The sequence below is a fragment of the Trichoplusia ni genome, chromosome 15, assembly GCF_003590095.1.
Source record: "Trichoplusia ni isolate ovarian cell line Hi5 chromosome 15, tn1, whole genome shotgun sequence".
Classification (NCBI taxonomy): Eukaryota; Metazoa; Arthropoda; class Insecta; order Lepidoptera; family Noctuidae; genus Trichoplusia; species Trichoplusia ni.
This window is the reverse complement of record NC_039492.1, coordinates 1,252,348-1,266,897: the sequence shown is the minus strand read 5'-3', so window position 1 is coordinate 1,266,897 and position 14,550 is coordinate 1,252,348. Positions and strand designations below refer to the sequence as shown.

Here is a 14,550-nt window from a genome sequence, read left to right as displayed (position 1 = left end):
TTGTTGTTATATGCAACTTACGACTTCAGACTCTAAACCACCTCTCAATTTTAACTAACAGTTTTAAAATTCCTTAACTATTTCTTTAAACTATTCACTGTTTGAATCTCACGAAATTTCGATGAAAATCACGTTCTTTTATGTTCATAAAATAAGAAGACCTCTCTTATCTTCATTAGACATTCTGTCTTTATAAACATCTACTCCATAATTTTCTAATATCAGTAATTATATTCAAGCAAGCATACCTATGGAATATTCAGGATTTTCTCTTACATCTTTTGCAGGTACATTTGAAGTAATTAGTATTATTTCAGTCCCTGGAGTCATTATAGATTCATGCAATGTCCCACCAAGATAGGTAGGTAATAATGGAACGCCATTTGCCGTTCATTCCGTGCATACTACTGGAAATTCATATTCTACGTTAAATGTTTTAGATGTTGGCTTGCCTTGGAATTGTGATTCTTTATGTTTTATTATTATATACGATGACAGTGAAGGAGCATGAAAAGCTAAATATGAATAACTGGAATATAAAGATGGAGAGTTCTATTATTGCGGGTTGTTGCTTTGTGTTGCTACACATTAATGATCAAATGAATGCCAAATAATATAATTTGTTAGTGGTTTCTTAGGTTTACGCGAATGTTAGACATTGAAATGAAACGACTTTTACGGATTTTATCGCGGTTTAATTTTTGGTTTTAGTTCCCGACGTTTCGACACCTTTGCAGGTATCATGGTCACGTACAAAAACTCAAAGCTAAACCCAAGAGCAGCGCTGCAAGACATCACGACACAGTGAGCTCATACTGCGTAGGTCGGACCATAAATAATTAATTAAAAATATGAAGGTAGAACGAGCAACATCTTCTGTCAAGACGAACACCATCTCAGTCTGCCCGTGACCATGATACCTGCAAAGGTGTCGAAACGTCGGGAACTAAAACCAAAAATTAAACCGCGATAAAATCCGTAAAAGTCGTTTCATTTCAATATAATTTGTTATTTAAGAAACAGATAATGTAGTCATGCTAGAGTTGAAAGCAGAAGAAATAATCCAAAATATTGCAGACACTAAAGGGTTATAGGTTCTTAAGAACACAAAAGCAGCAGCTGCCAAAATTCCAAATAATTAACAAGCAATTGTAATGCAAGTTTTGTAAATTTTAAATTTAAATTTCGCCAAGTTTGGCCAGCAACGGTTCTTAGAACAATGAGAGGACAAGTTTCGGCTCCTCCTGTAGCGTTGCCAAGTTTTGCCAAGATGTTTATTTTGTTCGGCTTCGCTGTTCCTACTTTGTGGAATTGTGAATTAATATCTTTGGCAAATATTTTAATTGGAGAATTAGTTCTTGTTTCAAAGCTAACGTTTATTTTACCTGAGTGTAACTTCACTGCAACTCTCTGCCTACTGGTTTTAAAGCTTTTACCAGTGTGTTAAAACATATTTTGTCAGACATAAAGTCTTTAGAAATCACTAACTCGCTTATTGTTAGAAACAATTCAAAAACATTCAAATCGATGGTATCGGAATAGCGATCCAAATACAAACGTTTGAACTCCAATCATCGCTTCGATTCCACTCCTATCATATTTCAGACAATTTCTGACAGTCAAACTTCGCCATCCCAACTTTCATATGTAAAATATATCCCGTTTTCAATGGCGGACATTTGACAAAAGCCAAAGTTATTGCCAACTTGGATTACCCGGCTCCAACTTCTCGTGGCACTAACCTGCAATGGCCAGTGCTATTCTTGGCAATATGTAGTTGTCACTGAAACTTTGACGGTTAAATTCAAATGGAAGTTTTAATGAGAAAACTGGTCCTGGATACGTCCGGATATGACGCTGTCGCAGTTCGTGATGTATGTAATTAAATGCTAAGTGAAATGGATACAGCTGTTAATGGAATAGAAATGTAAAGCATGAATGGAGTCACGAGGCGCGTACTAGTTTATTGTTTGTTGGAAGAGGATGAACTAAACAGAACCATTTCATCAGAATAAGTTATTTTGCTGTAAATATAAATCTCAAAGAAAAACAAAACAAAATTCAGCATTGGTAAACAAAAACAAATTCTGAAATACTTCGCGCGGCTGCTTTCAACCAGACCGAATAAAACATTCCGAAAACCAACGGAACTTCGGCATTCCCTTCATAAATATTTTGGTAAAAATCCTCGAAATTCGAAAACAATACAACACGGTTGAACTTAAATGGATTAAATTTGTAGCCACAACAAACTATTCGTGTATTCATCACGCACAAAGGGAGAGTTTGGCACACCTGTTTAGAGTTGGTCAACTATCCGGCAACAGTTCCAGACAATGAGTAACAAACGCTTTGATGATGGCCAGTGGGCGAGTGACGCCCGGAATAGTTCCGAAGCTATGCGGGTGACATACTCCCCTTATTACCCGGCGTACGGGTTGTTTTACGTACCATGTCAACTTGACACTGTTCATGGTCTTTGTGATATCTATGGACAAAGAAGGTTCTGAAACAAGATGATATGAATAATAATGGTCCTTATTATATTTTACTTGCTACACGTCTTATTCTAAAATTACAACTCAAGAATTGCTTATTATCGTTATAGCAAGAGTTGTTCCAAAGAAATGCTTGGAAATTCAAAAGTAATTTAAAAACAGATTCATATTGTGAAATAAGTTCGAGAACTCTTTTTCCCAGGACGTGAAGTTTGATTCATTAATACTCTCATTTGATTCAGAAATGGTATGAGAATATAGTTTTGACGCTTATGTTTCAGAGCACGTACTTCGGAACGATTTAGAGAAATAAATGACTAGTGTTCTGCAGGGCGGTGGGCGAACAATCTATCAATACTTAAACGATATTGCAACCTTTTATCGCGTTATTGTTATTAATGGCTGAAAATGTGTAGGCTTTTCTAGGGGGCTTTACTTGGACCCTTTCCAGATCATTTAGAAGTGTTCTTATTTGGTAGGTGTAGAGAATCTACTACTAAATAGTTTTTTGAATTGATGAAAAGTAGTTGTATGGAAAAGGCTTCTTCAAAGAATGGCATAAATGTAACGAGGTCTATTTTAGGTTGAGTTTGATGTTCAGCCTTCTTTAACCCAATACATGTTGGGCATTGATTTGAAGAAGCGACTTATGTTACGACTATTAATAAAAGTATTTCTAACATCAGTTATAATCATAGTTTTTAAACCACATTCCAATTTAATTACTCCATACATATTTTAAAACAATATTTTTATGTTAATAAACTTATGTTAAATACCTCTTCAACAATCAAAACTCCTTTAAATACTTACCTCTACTTAACAATTTACACAAAGCGAGATGACCGAAACAGAAGCGGTATCAAAGACATTAAGTTACAGATTCTTCACAACTAACTATAGTTTAAAGTCCTCTTATTTAACTTGAGCAGTAAGTCCTGGGCGCTGCATCACGTTTTAAATTTACCGTCTCTTATACCAGTGTCTCGCGAACTCTGAATAGCAAGTAGGGACAATCTCCACTTGCATTGTCAACTAAGAATACTAGTTCTGTTCCTTTTGTTCGAGAAAGAGGGCTCGTAATAAAGTGTTTGCTTGTCATGTAATTATGGGGTAACCATGGTTTTGAATACAAATAAAATGTGATTAGGTGTTTGTTGGAAGTGAAGTAGAATTTTGCGATGGAATTTCGATTGAAGAGGCGACAAATAAAAGCAGCTGGAAAAAGTACATTGTACAAGTACGTTTGAATTTAGTTATTCAAGTGAAAATCTGTTTACAATGGATCTTAGTTTTGAAAGTCGTAAAATCATTAAACCTATTACCTGGCAACTAAGTAATGACCAACTCGCGCCACTACACTTTGTCGCAGACGCTTACAAATATGTAAATTCCAAGTGAATCACTTAAAAAGTCCGTTTTCCTTCGCCTGAACTGCAAAACTAACAAGACAGTGACAAACAAGAACTCCAAACTTCCTTCTTCGAGAAAGAGAACTCGTTAACTCATTTTGTTCAAACTTCTCAAGTGTTAAACCTGATTCTCCTAGGCGACTAATTAAAACCATGCTTAAAGCGAGCCATACCTATTAAAATCTTAAAGGATGGCCACCCGAGACATAGTTTGCATAACAAAAACCCATCCTAATTCATTCCTTGGCGTAATCTGAGGAAGAATTTTTAATATCAAGTCGGGAGCTTTATTAAACGCAGTATATATAAATGCAAGTCCACTAGCCTTTGAAATGCAAGGGGGTCGGGTGTCGGGGTGTCCGAGACGTGATGTATGAGGGGGTTGGGGGGGGGGGGTTCAAATCCGGGGGTCGTCACGTCCTTGCTATCGTTCTTGCTGAAATATGACAGCGATATAGTCCGGACATCGTCAGTAAGCCGCTCGATGAAGAAAATATTGCCGGCACACGAGCGATCACGACCTGTCGCCAATTTATATAGACTCCGTAAGGCATGATTGAAGGCGCTGGGAGCTCTTGTTACGAGACTCACGCTCGAGATTCACGCTGCATGAGAAATGCCGGCTGGAAGCAGCGCGCGTGCTATATTTATACTTCGGTTGGATGGTTTACTCGACGCATTGGAGAATACAGAATTTGGATTGAAACAGTTCACGTATGGTATAGAAATAAGTGATACTGTTAATGTGTTTTCGCTTTTAGGTCATAGCTTCATAAAAATCAATACATTTGATTTAAATATTGATAGAAACGGTAAAACGTACAAACTTTCATAATAATTGGTTGTAATGGTGTATTAATTGCTTAGGTATTTTTTATCTATGTCTGATATTACGTTCAAATTAAAGCGATTAGAAATGGAGCAGTTTAGTTTGGGTTTTGTAAATCAATCAATTTTTAATGATATTTCAACGAATTTTACAAACTTTTATACCCATTTAGGATCCTTATGAACTGAGTCTTCTATTGACTATTCTTCATTAATTTCATTGTTGATTCCAAGTCAGTCAAGACTACTAAAGAGATAGTGATTCTCAAATCCCATCTGCAAGTTATCTAATACCCTAACATCAATAAGGGTTCCGCAGTCACGAAGTGTTTGGTACTCAATCCCAAACCGTCCCTTGTTTACCGTCGATAGTTCATTTCTCTGGCAAACAGTAAGGTTTACTATCCCCATACACACTATATGTTCCCATAAACTGCGAGTTATTGTTCAACAAGCATTGTTTATAGCTTGTTAAACCGCTTGGAGCGAAAAATAAACCAGTTTATTTGATGAAATAAAACATTTCAACCCCTGCATATTTAAAACTCAACTTTTGGATCACGTAGGCTTATCGTACGATTTAAATGAGTTGTCCAATAATGGGACGAGATTTGTTAATAGTCATTAATGAACATCGTCTGTCGACTGGTTTTATAGAAACCTCCTCAGACCATAATAACTAAGTCGAGCGGTATATGTGGTATAGTTTTTAATTGATGAAATACTTCCCGAAATAAAAATATTACTTTAGTTGAAAGTGTAATACCGCCATGGCCATGAGACAAGACAAAACCGGAAAGACGAAGACTTCATACCCTGCAACTATTTATTTTATTATCGTTCTTGAATTTTTTCCACTTTATAGAGAACCAGACTAATATTCCTTCTTGTCGCCAGGCCGACCTGTCCTGCCGCAACACCAAGCAGCAGGTCGGAGCGCTGTTCACGCGCAGCAACTTCGTGACGTTGAAGTACGTCACTGACAACTGGGGCACCGACGCCAACGGGTTCCGGCTCGTCATCACCGCCGTCAAAGACCCCAGTGAGTATAATACTATATCTCCAGGTTTAGGTCATGGAGATCATCGGAAAGTGGAGACTTAACGAGTAACGAGTAAAAATTATGAATGTATCAGGAATGTAAAACATGAAAGCGAGTTTCACGAGTTTTATTTGAAAGTCCTTCATGTAAGAATGTCAGCACCTTTTTTTTCTGGACATCTCCTTTTTCATTTCTGGACGAGGGGTTCGGCGTCTGTATATGACGCAATGTCACCGACTCAAACACCCCGAGTCCTTTCACTTTTAAAAACCAGACTGGATCTATCCTGCCCATACTTTTTTCAAAGCTTTTTTAGAATATACAACCACAACGCAAATCCCAGAGCATGATCCTTTGGAATACTTTTTTAAAATATATAGCTTCTATACTGCATTTAACTACCAGCACTGAAGTATTTAAAAATGTCTTCTAAAGGAAATTTTACATTTTCAAGTAACAAGGAAAAAAAAAACAACCCACAAAAAGTGAAGGTTTTCCTCGCGATGTTCTTTTCACGTGTAGATCGCAATAAGAGCGAAAGGTGGATATAATTGTTCGAGAGCACTTTGCGAGATACCCGTCGAGACGGACACAGCTGGCAAACTTTGTACAACTGAAGGTTTCACACCCCGGGAGACTCTTTCTAAAGAACTCCTTTTTTTTCTTTCTCATCCGCTTTAGCGTGTTTCCGAACGTTTTTAGTTCAATTTCATCTAAATGTATTTGCAGTTTTCTCTATTTTATTGTGAGACTTTGAAAATACTAAAGCATTGTCTAGAAGTTAAGTGTGCCGATTGTAGGTTTATAAAACAAATTTATACATAAGCAATTGATCAAAGATTTCATTTATTTTATCAAGAGTTTACTAGAAATGTAACAGGGAGTATTCTCAGTTCTTCTTCTTCAGTTATCCTTTTTCAAGCCATTGTGGCTTTGGTCTCCTAGATAATGTTTATTGGGATCTAATAGTGATTTTCTAATAGATTTTTCATTTCGGATAATTTTTGTAAAGTGAAACTTTTGCTATTTTAAAAACCAACAAATCGTTAATCATATTATTATTTATAGTTAAACATAATATTTTTATAAAGTATAACGTACTATATTATTTAATTGCAGCGAAATGCAATTTACCTACACTTTTGTCTTATCATTCAGATAATTCTAAAGTTTTGGCATGATATTTAATCCATAATTTACATTAATTATGAGATTATTGTGTTTTAAATATACGAATGATTAAAATTTGATAATGTTTATGTTTATCATACCAAATTTTGTTGTCGTCATACATCAGTATTACGTTCCATTTATGTGAGTTTTTTTGCTTATCCAAAAATATGTTCCTCGAGTCGAAGAACATTTTATTATTATCTTAAAATAAAAAAAGATATCTCAAAGATTTGTACAGTATCATGGTCATCATCCTAGCCTTTCCCCAACTATATATGTTGGAATTGGCTTCTAGTCTAACTTGATGCAGTTCATTACGAGTGCTGATCAGACCTCCTGAATCCAGTTACCTGGGTAATACAATACCCCTTAATAAGACTGGGTGTCAAAAGTTTCTACAGTGTAACTTTGTAAAATGAAATTACGATAAATTCCGTCATCAACGTCAACATAATTACCGACTTCAATCCCATCGTATTTAATAACGTTCCATTAAACTTCCAATACTAATAGAAATAGAAATTAATCAAGACTCAAATCATCAACAACTTTGATTAATTCGTCTCCACGAAAACTTTCCCCAATAAACAAACATCTAATACATAAAGGATAGACCTAAATACGGAATGAAGCAATAACCGTCTATTTGTCCCAATAAATACAAGTTTCTGGACGATTTTATATAAAAAACTCGAAGCACGCTCGACCCTCCCTTGTCACCCTCTTTAATTTCGCCAAATGTTTATTTATACGGAGGAACAGTCGACAGGGCAGTTCGTTTACACATTCCTCCCCTTTATACAAATATATTGATATTTTTTATTGCGCTCTCAAAGTTCTAGGCCGGCCTATAATGCCGACCTGTTGCGGTGCTACGCGGAGTAATGCGACCTGTATCAGCACCCATCAACCTAGTTCCATCCCCACGTTTATATTCTTGTTCTTACACAAAAGAAGTTTCAGCTCACACAATGTCCAGTGTAAATTATTTATATTTTCTTTTTACGGGTGCCCTCTGAGATGGTCGGGATGGCCGGTCTTTGTCAGGTTTATGAAGACCTCGGGTCAATAAACAAACTCTTCAGAGTGTTACAATGGAAAATGGAACTGGATGAACTTAAGAATGGACTTTATTGTTAAGGTTTCTTATTAAAATATTCAAGACGCTATAATAATCTACAATGTATTGAGAATTTCAAAGAAAGTTAATGTAAAGATAACATTTTTATCTGTAGCGCATTCAGTCAAGGCTAAATTGCAATTTAATGATATCTAAAGATACATATCAACATATTAAAATTATAATCTATCAATGAAAGGTAACTTAGAAACAACAGATATTATTTTTTGATTTATTTATCAACAAAAACGCAATGCCGTCTTCCAAAAATAAATCAGCCTATGTCTATATAACTTATTATTTTAAAACAACTATAACGATATATCATGTAACAAACAATTCACGCAGGATTCACGAATACATTCAACAATTTAATTATATCCAAGACTGTCTCACACATGCATGGACGAGTATATGAAATTACAACGAGAAGCACAAAGGAAGCAATTAATTTGTCCAAAAACATTAGTCAAGCATATGCGTTTGTTTCGTCTACACCTTTGAGCCATGCATAACACCAATTAGATTTTCCGCTTGGCCGCTTGGAAAAACATACTCCGAGGGATTTGGGAACACACGCTAGGGACTGGGAGGGATCACGGGACAGACGAACCAGAGTCGCGAAGAAAACGATAGAATTTTAATGGGAATTTTATTGTGTCGACATTTTTACACAATTTGTTGGATGAATACGTCTTTTGTAACGTTTGTAAATCGTTTAGGGTTGATATCTTTTGCCTTCTGTATGTACTTCTATCTCTAGATACGAGTGTTATGTTTTATTTTAACTAAACCTTTTGTATTCTTTTGTTGGACATTCTTTTTGATGTTTTATGTCTGAAAATGTTTATGGTACCGCGCATGAATATTTATTAACGACCTGCACAAGCAGAGTGTGTTGCAATCTAACCTGAAATAAAAAAAAAACATGGCACACGGCTGTCATTTATTACTTACGTTTAAAATGTTTAGAAATTAAAAACATTTAAAAATTACATTATAATCACGTTCGCGAGGAGTCTTGCTACCGTAAAGACGTTGTTGTTTTAATATTTCTGTATTCGCGAATTAAACATTATCGCCACTCGATTTTATGATTAATTAACCATACAAATAAGAACTACTCTTGAGTGATAGAACATTGTGACTTTTTTGTGAAAATAGTGGCATAGCGTGCACCGCAAGCGCCGAGGTAAGCTCCTCCTCACCTCGGGGGAAAGAGACGGGCTGCATTTCAAAAACATTCGTCACGCTTACACGTTCGAGCTCCTCGTGCTTACTTGCATTTGTACTGATTATCATCTACTGCTGAATTCTGCGAGTTTCATCTTTATTATCTTGGCAATATGGACTGTCAAAAATGCAAAAAGACCCTATCGAAAAAAGGATCGCACTTTATGTGCCAAGGGCCTTGTCAAGGAACATTCCATCGAACTTGCGTAAAGGGATTAGCTGCTGACTTGAAAGCTGGAAGAAATAGGATCTATTGCAATAACTGTGAAGATGAGGGAACGGACGAGGACGAACCAGAACCGGAGGAAGAGGTCCAAGACCTTGCAAAAATCCTAAAGGACATCCAAAAGAAGGTCGGCGCTATTCCTGGATTACAAAAGCATCTCGATACTATTAAACATAGCATCAGTGTACTTTCTGATAAATACGATAGTCTTCTAACAGCGCATGAGCAATCCAAGGATAAAATTATAAAGCTCGAGAAATCGACCGTGACCTTAAGTAACAAGTGCGTTTATTTGGAGAAGTGTAACCTCGCATTAGAACAAAAAATTAACGATCTTGAACAATCTTCACGCAAGCAAAATATTGAAATAGTTGGAGTAGAATACTTGCCGGGTGAGAATTTAAAAGAGCTAGTATCTAATATCGGTAACAAAATAGGTGCCAGTGTCAACGACATAGAATGGGCAAGGCGGAGCCGATCACCAAAACAAGGAGTGAAACCAGCTTCCATAATTGTGGGATTTAAATCATCAGGATCTGAATGCAGGAGTAACTGGCTCGAGAGACGTCGTCAGTTAAACGAAAAAACCATCACCAGCAACACCATTGTCGCAGGCGGGTCAATGATGAACAAAATATATATCAATGAGGACCTTATCCCGTCTACAAGAGCGTTGCTATGGAATGCGAAAACACAACTTCATGGTATATATAAGTACATATGGGTATCTAATGGTAAAATATTAGTGAAAAAAGCAGAAGGTGATAAATCCATATTGTTGAGGGTAAACAGCGATATAACTGATTTATTAAAAACAAAGTAATTTTGAATAAATAAAAGTGGGTAACCTAGTTTAAATCTTTGTAGTCAAAATTCGCGGACCTCACCAATCTCGATTTTATAACCGATAATACAGTTAATTACAATAGTGTTGATGACATTCCCAGTTGGATTAGACCATTTCAAAACAAAAACACTCTTAGTATACTACATGTAAATATTCGTTCAATACCAAAACATTTTAGTGAGTTATTAGTATCTTTAAGCAATAGTTTGAGTCAGTTGGACATAATAGTTATAACAGAACCCAACGTAAACTATTCTCTGTTATCGTTTTATAAAATTAAGGGGTACAACATAAATAGTTATACCCGAACTGACCGCAGCGGTGGTGGTGTGTTGGTGTATACGCGCAATGAGCTTGGTGCGAGTGTGTGTGACGCACCTGCATCGAGAATGCGAACGGCGGAGTGCGTTTCCATTGCACTAAATTATTTTGGCGAACAAATATACATTATTTCCATTTATAGGCCTCCAAAAATTAATAGACAAGATAAATTAAAACAGTTTCTTGTAGAACTTCGTGGATTATTACAAACACTACCCCGTAATATAAAAGTTATTTTTTGTGGTGATATAAATATAAACATATTAAATACTATTGATCAACATGTCATTTCATACGAAAACTTATTATCTGAGTATGGATTCACAAAATGTATAAAGGATATTACTAGAAAGGAAATTGTATGTGGTAAGACGGTACAATCCTGCATTGATCATATATACATTAGAGCAAATAATGTATCTATTAATTCAGCCGTAATTAAACATAAAATATCGGACCATTATTTCATATCAGCTATAGTGGAGTGGACACGCGCACCGTCGATGCGCTCGTCGCACTATCACGCGGGTAGTTGCGAGCGTGTACCTACCAACACCAAGCGAGTGCTTGACAATAACATGGTTAGACAAAGATTATTACGCACAGATTTTGAAAGTCTCCTATCAATTGAATGCCCGCGTATATTGTATAGTGCGTTCTGTCAAATATTTACCGATATTTACAATGAATGTTATAAGACAGTGATTATAAATAATAATAGGGTTAGAAATTGTAAAGGGTGGATCAATAATTATTTAAAGACCATGATAAAGGAGAGAGACAGATTGTTTGGAGTATGGAGTAATGAACCAAAAAATATGTTAAAACGACTTATATATACCAAATACAGAAATAAATGTCAAAAGGCTATTAATAGGAGTAAAAATAGATACGATAAGAAAAGTATATTAGATTGTAACAATAACATAAAGAAGTTGTGGGAAAAAATTAACAGCTTTTTAGGAAAAGACAGAAAACCATTAGATAACTCAATAATTTTAAATATGGGTAGGATAGGAACTGCTAAAGAAATTAGTAATAATTTTGCGATAACGTTTACGGAGGAAATTGAAAAATTAAAACATCATTGTAACGAAACGTGGTTAGACAGAAAGCAGTACATAAAGAACACAAATACAAGTATGAGATGGCAACCAGTTGATAGCAAATATTTGATAGACATAATTAAAAACATGAACAGTAATAAATCTCCGGGCGTTGACCAAGTCCGTATGTCTGATGTAATATTTGTTGCAGATAAGGTGAGCCCTGTGCTGGCCAAACTTATAAACCTATCGATTAAAAAATATACATTTCCTGAAAAATTAAAACAGGCGATAGTCCGTCCAATATATAAGAAAGGAGATCATAAAGATACATCTAATTACAGACCCATAGCAATATTATCAAGCATAGATAAAATCATGGAAAAATGTATAGTTAAACAGATTGGGTCATATTTACAACAAAACAATATTGTTAACGAAGGTCAACATGGGTTTTTAAAAGGAAAAAGTACAAACACATTGTTATCTAAATTTACTAACGATATCAATAATCATTTAGAACATAAGAAATTCGTAATAGCAATATTTTTTGATTATAAAAAAGCATTTGATACTTTAGAAAAAAATACATTACTTAACGCAATGGATGAGTGTGGTGTGAGAGGGCCATTGAACAGTTGGTTCCGTGACTATCTCACAGCGCGCTCGTACCAAGTTAAGGTGTGTGATGCTCTTAGTGATAGGATGGATGTGCAGAGCGGGGTGCCCCAGGGCTCCGGGTGTGGTCCTCTCTGTTACGTAATGCATGTAAATAGTTTAAATAATGTGCTACGACACTCCTCGGCATTTATGTACGCGGATGACCTCTGTATTTATTGTGCTGGCACAAATATCTCTAATACATGTCAAATAGTACAACAGGATATTGATGCAGTAGTGAAATGGTCGCATGATAATGGTCTAATCCTAAATGCAGAGAAAACAAAACAATTAACCATTCGCTCCCCTTATTTACAACTTTCTGTTTCACCTCCGAATTTAATAACACACGAGTATTCATGCCTACATAATAACCTAATTAATAATTGTAAATGTAAAACTATCGAAATTGTCAAATCGGTAAGGTATCTTGGTGTCATAATAGACGATAGTTTCTCTTGGGCTAACCATATAGAATACATTTGTGATAAGTTAAGAATACTGTTAAGTAAATTTTACCATTTATCATTTAAAGTTCCTATTAAAATATTAAGATGTATATACTTATCTTTAGTCGAATCTATTATTAGTTATGCTCTAGACAGCTATGGTCTTACATTTAAAACAAACATAAATAAAATAGAAACCCTGCAAATAAGATTCCTTAAATTATTAGTAACAAAAAAGACTAAATTAAACTGTAAAGGCGACTATTTCAAATTATTCAAAATCTGTAATATCTTACCTGTTAGCCTAAAACACAAATTCCTCTTCGCTGTAAACAACCATGGCAGTATAGAGCATAACCTATCATGTGTAACCAACAACCATAATACCAGGTCGATGGCTACTGGTAAATTTAATGTACCCAGAGTTAGAAACTACTTTGGAGATAGAACTGTGAAAAAGAGACTACCATATATCCTGAATGGTTTACCTGAGGATATTAGACAGGATAAAAACAAAAATAGTTTTAAGAGAAAATTAAGAAAATATCTTTTAAATTTATGTACTTAGTCTAGTTATACCCAATATTTTAGTATATTAATACAACGTAAGCATAATTATATAGTAAGCAACTCCTCGCCCGCAGACAAACCGATAAACCGGTTTTGTGGGAACTATGTTAAAGATATTATGTAATTGTGCAATAAATAAATAATAAATAAATAAATAATTATGTTGGTGTGATGTAACAACGCATTAGTTTTATTTGCTTAATTAAATTGGGCTAAAAGCAGTGCCCAGGGGAACTCTTCGTACAGACATTATTACTCAGCATGTATAATATAGTCCACGTTGAATATATCTTTTTTACAAAATATTTTTTTTGAACATAATATAAATACAGTGTTATTCTTGTTTACGTATATGTGAAAACTGTACAGGATAAAAAGTTTATGTAATAATGTTATTTCATCGAACAAAATGAAATCTACTACTTACCTTATCGAAGGCTTTACTAAGGCCGAGACGTTGTTTGTCCAAATTTAGTATCGCTTGAAATTCTGAATTGAGTAAAAATATCCTTTGTTCAGTCGTCTGAGAATATGGAACTGATATCTAAATAATACCTATAGAAATCGAGACGCCAACTCAAAAACAATGTGAAATCGATATTTTACCTAAAACATTTATACGTACATATTTTTTTCACAAACTTGGTGTGAATCAAAACGAAAGCATTTTTTGCAAAGAAAGAAACTGAAATGTTTTATTATATAGTAATTGCAATCCCACGGCTGGGCATATTTTTATAGCTTTAATTAGTAGCTTAGCATAGCTTTCTCTCAAGGTACTTGAATTAGGACAAAGCGAACGCTAGTTGTATCTATGCTCTAATTAAATTGGATACTTGGTAATTAATTGGATATACTCATAACTAGAAAGCATTCCAATTCAACTTGACCTGCATCGCTTAAGGACATAAACAATATGGCAGTATCGAGTGGCATTTATCGGAGCACTAAAGTGGCGCCATTAAAATCCATAGTGGATGAGATATCGTATCGTTTTTATGTCACAGACATTAAATCCGATGCCTTTGAAGCCTTCGTGCACATTGAAAAAGCCGATGTACTTAAAGTTATTGACCATTAAAACGGCGGCGATATGAGTACCGTATCCTGTTAGATAGCCTTAGC

General features: G+C 35.2%; 1 protein-coding gene across 3 annotated transcripts in view; it reads left to right on the top strand.

Moving 5' to 3' along the window:
- Positions 1 to 14,550, top strand: part of LOC113500992 — a 52,067-nt gene that overhangs the window by 33,196 nt on the left and 4,321 nt on the right. For all 3 annotated transcript variants that reach the window (XM_026881951.1, XM_026881952.1, XM_026881953.1), the window contains exon 3: positions 5,636 to 5,780. In XM_026881951.1, the coding sequence (XP_026737752.1) occupies positions 5,636 to 5,780 (145 nt within the window). The remainder of the gene's footprint in view (positions 1 to 5,635; positions 5,781 to 14,550) is intronic.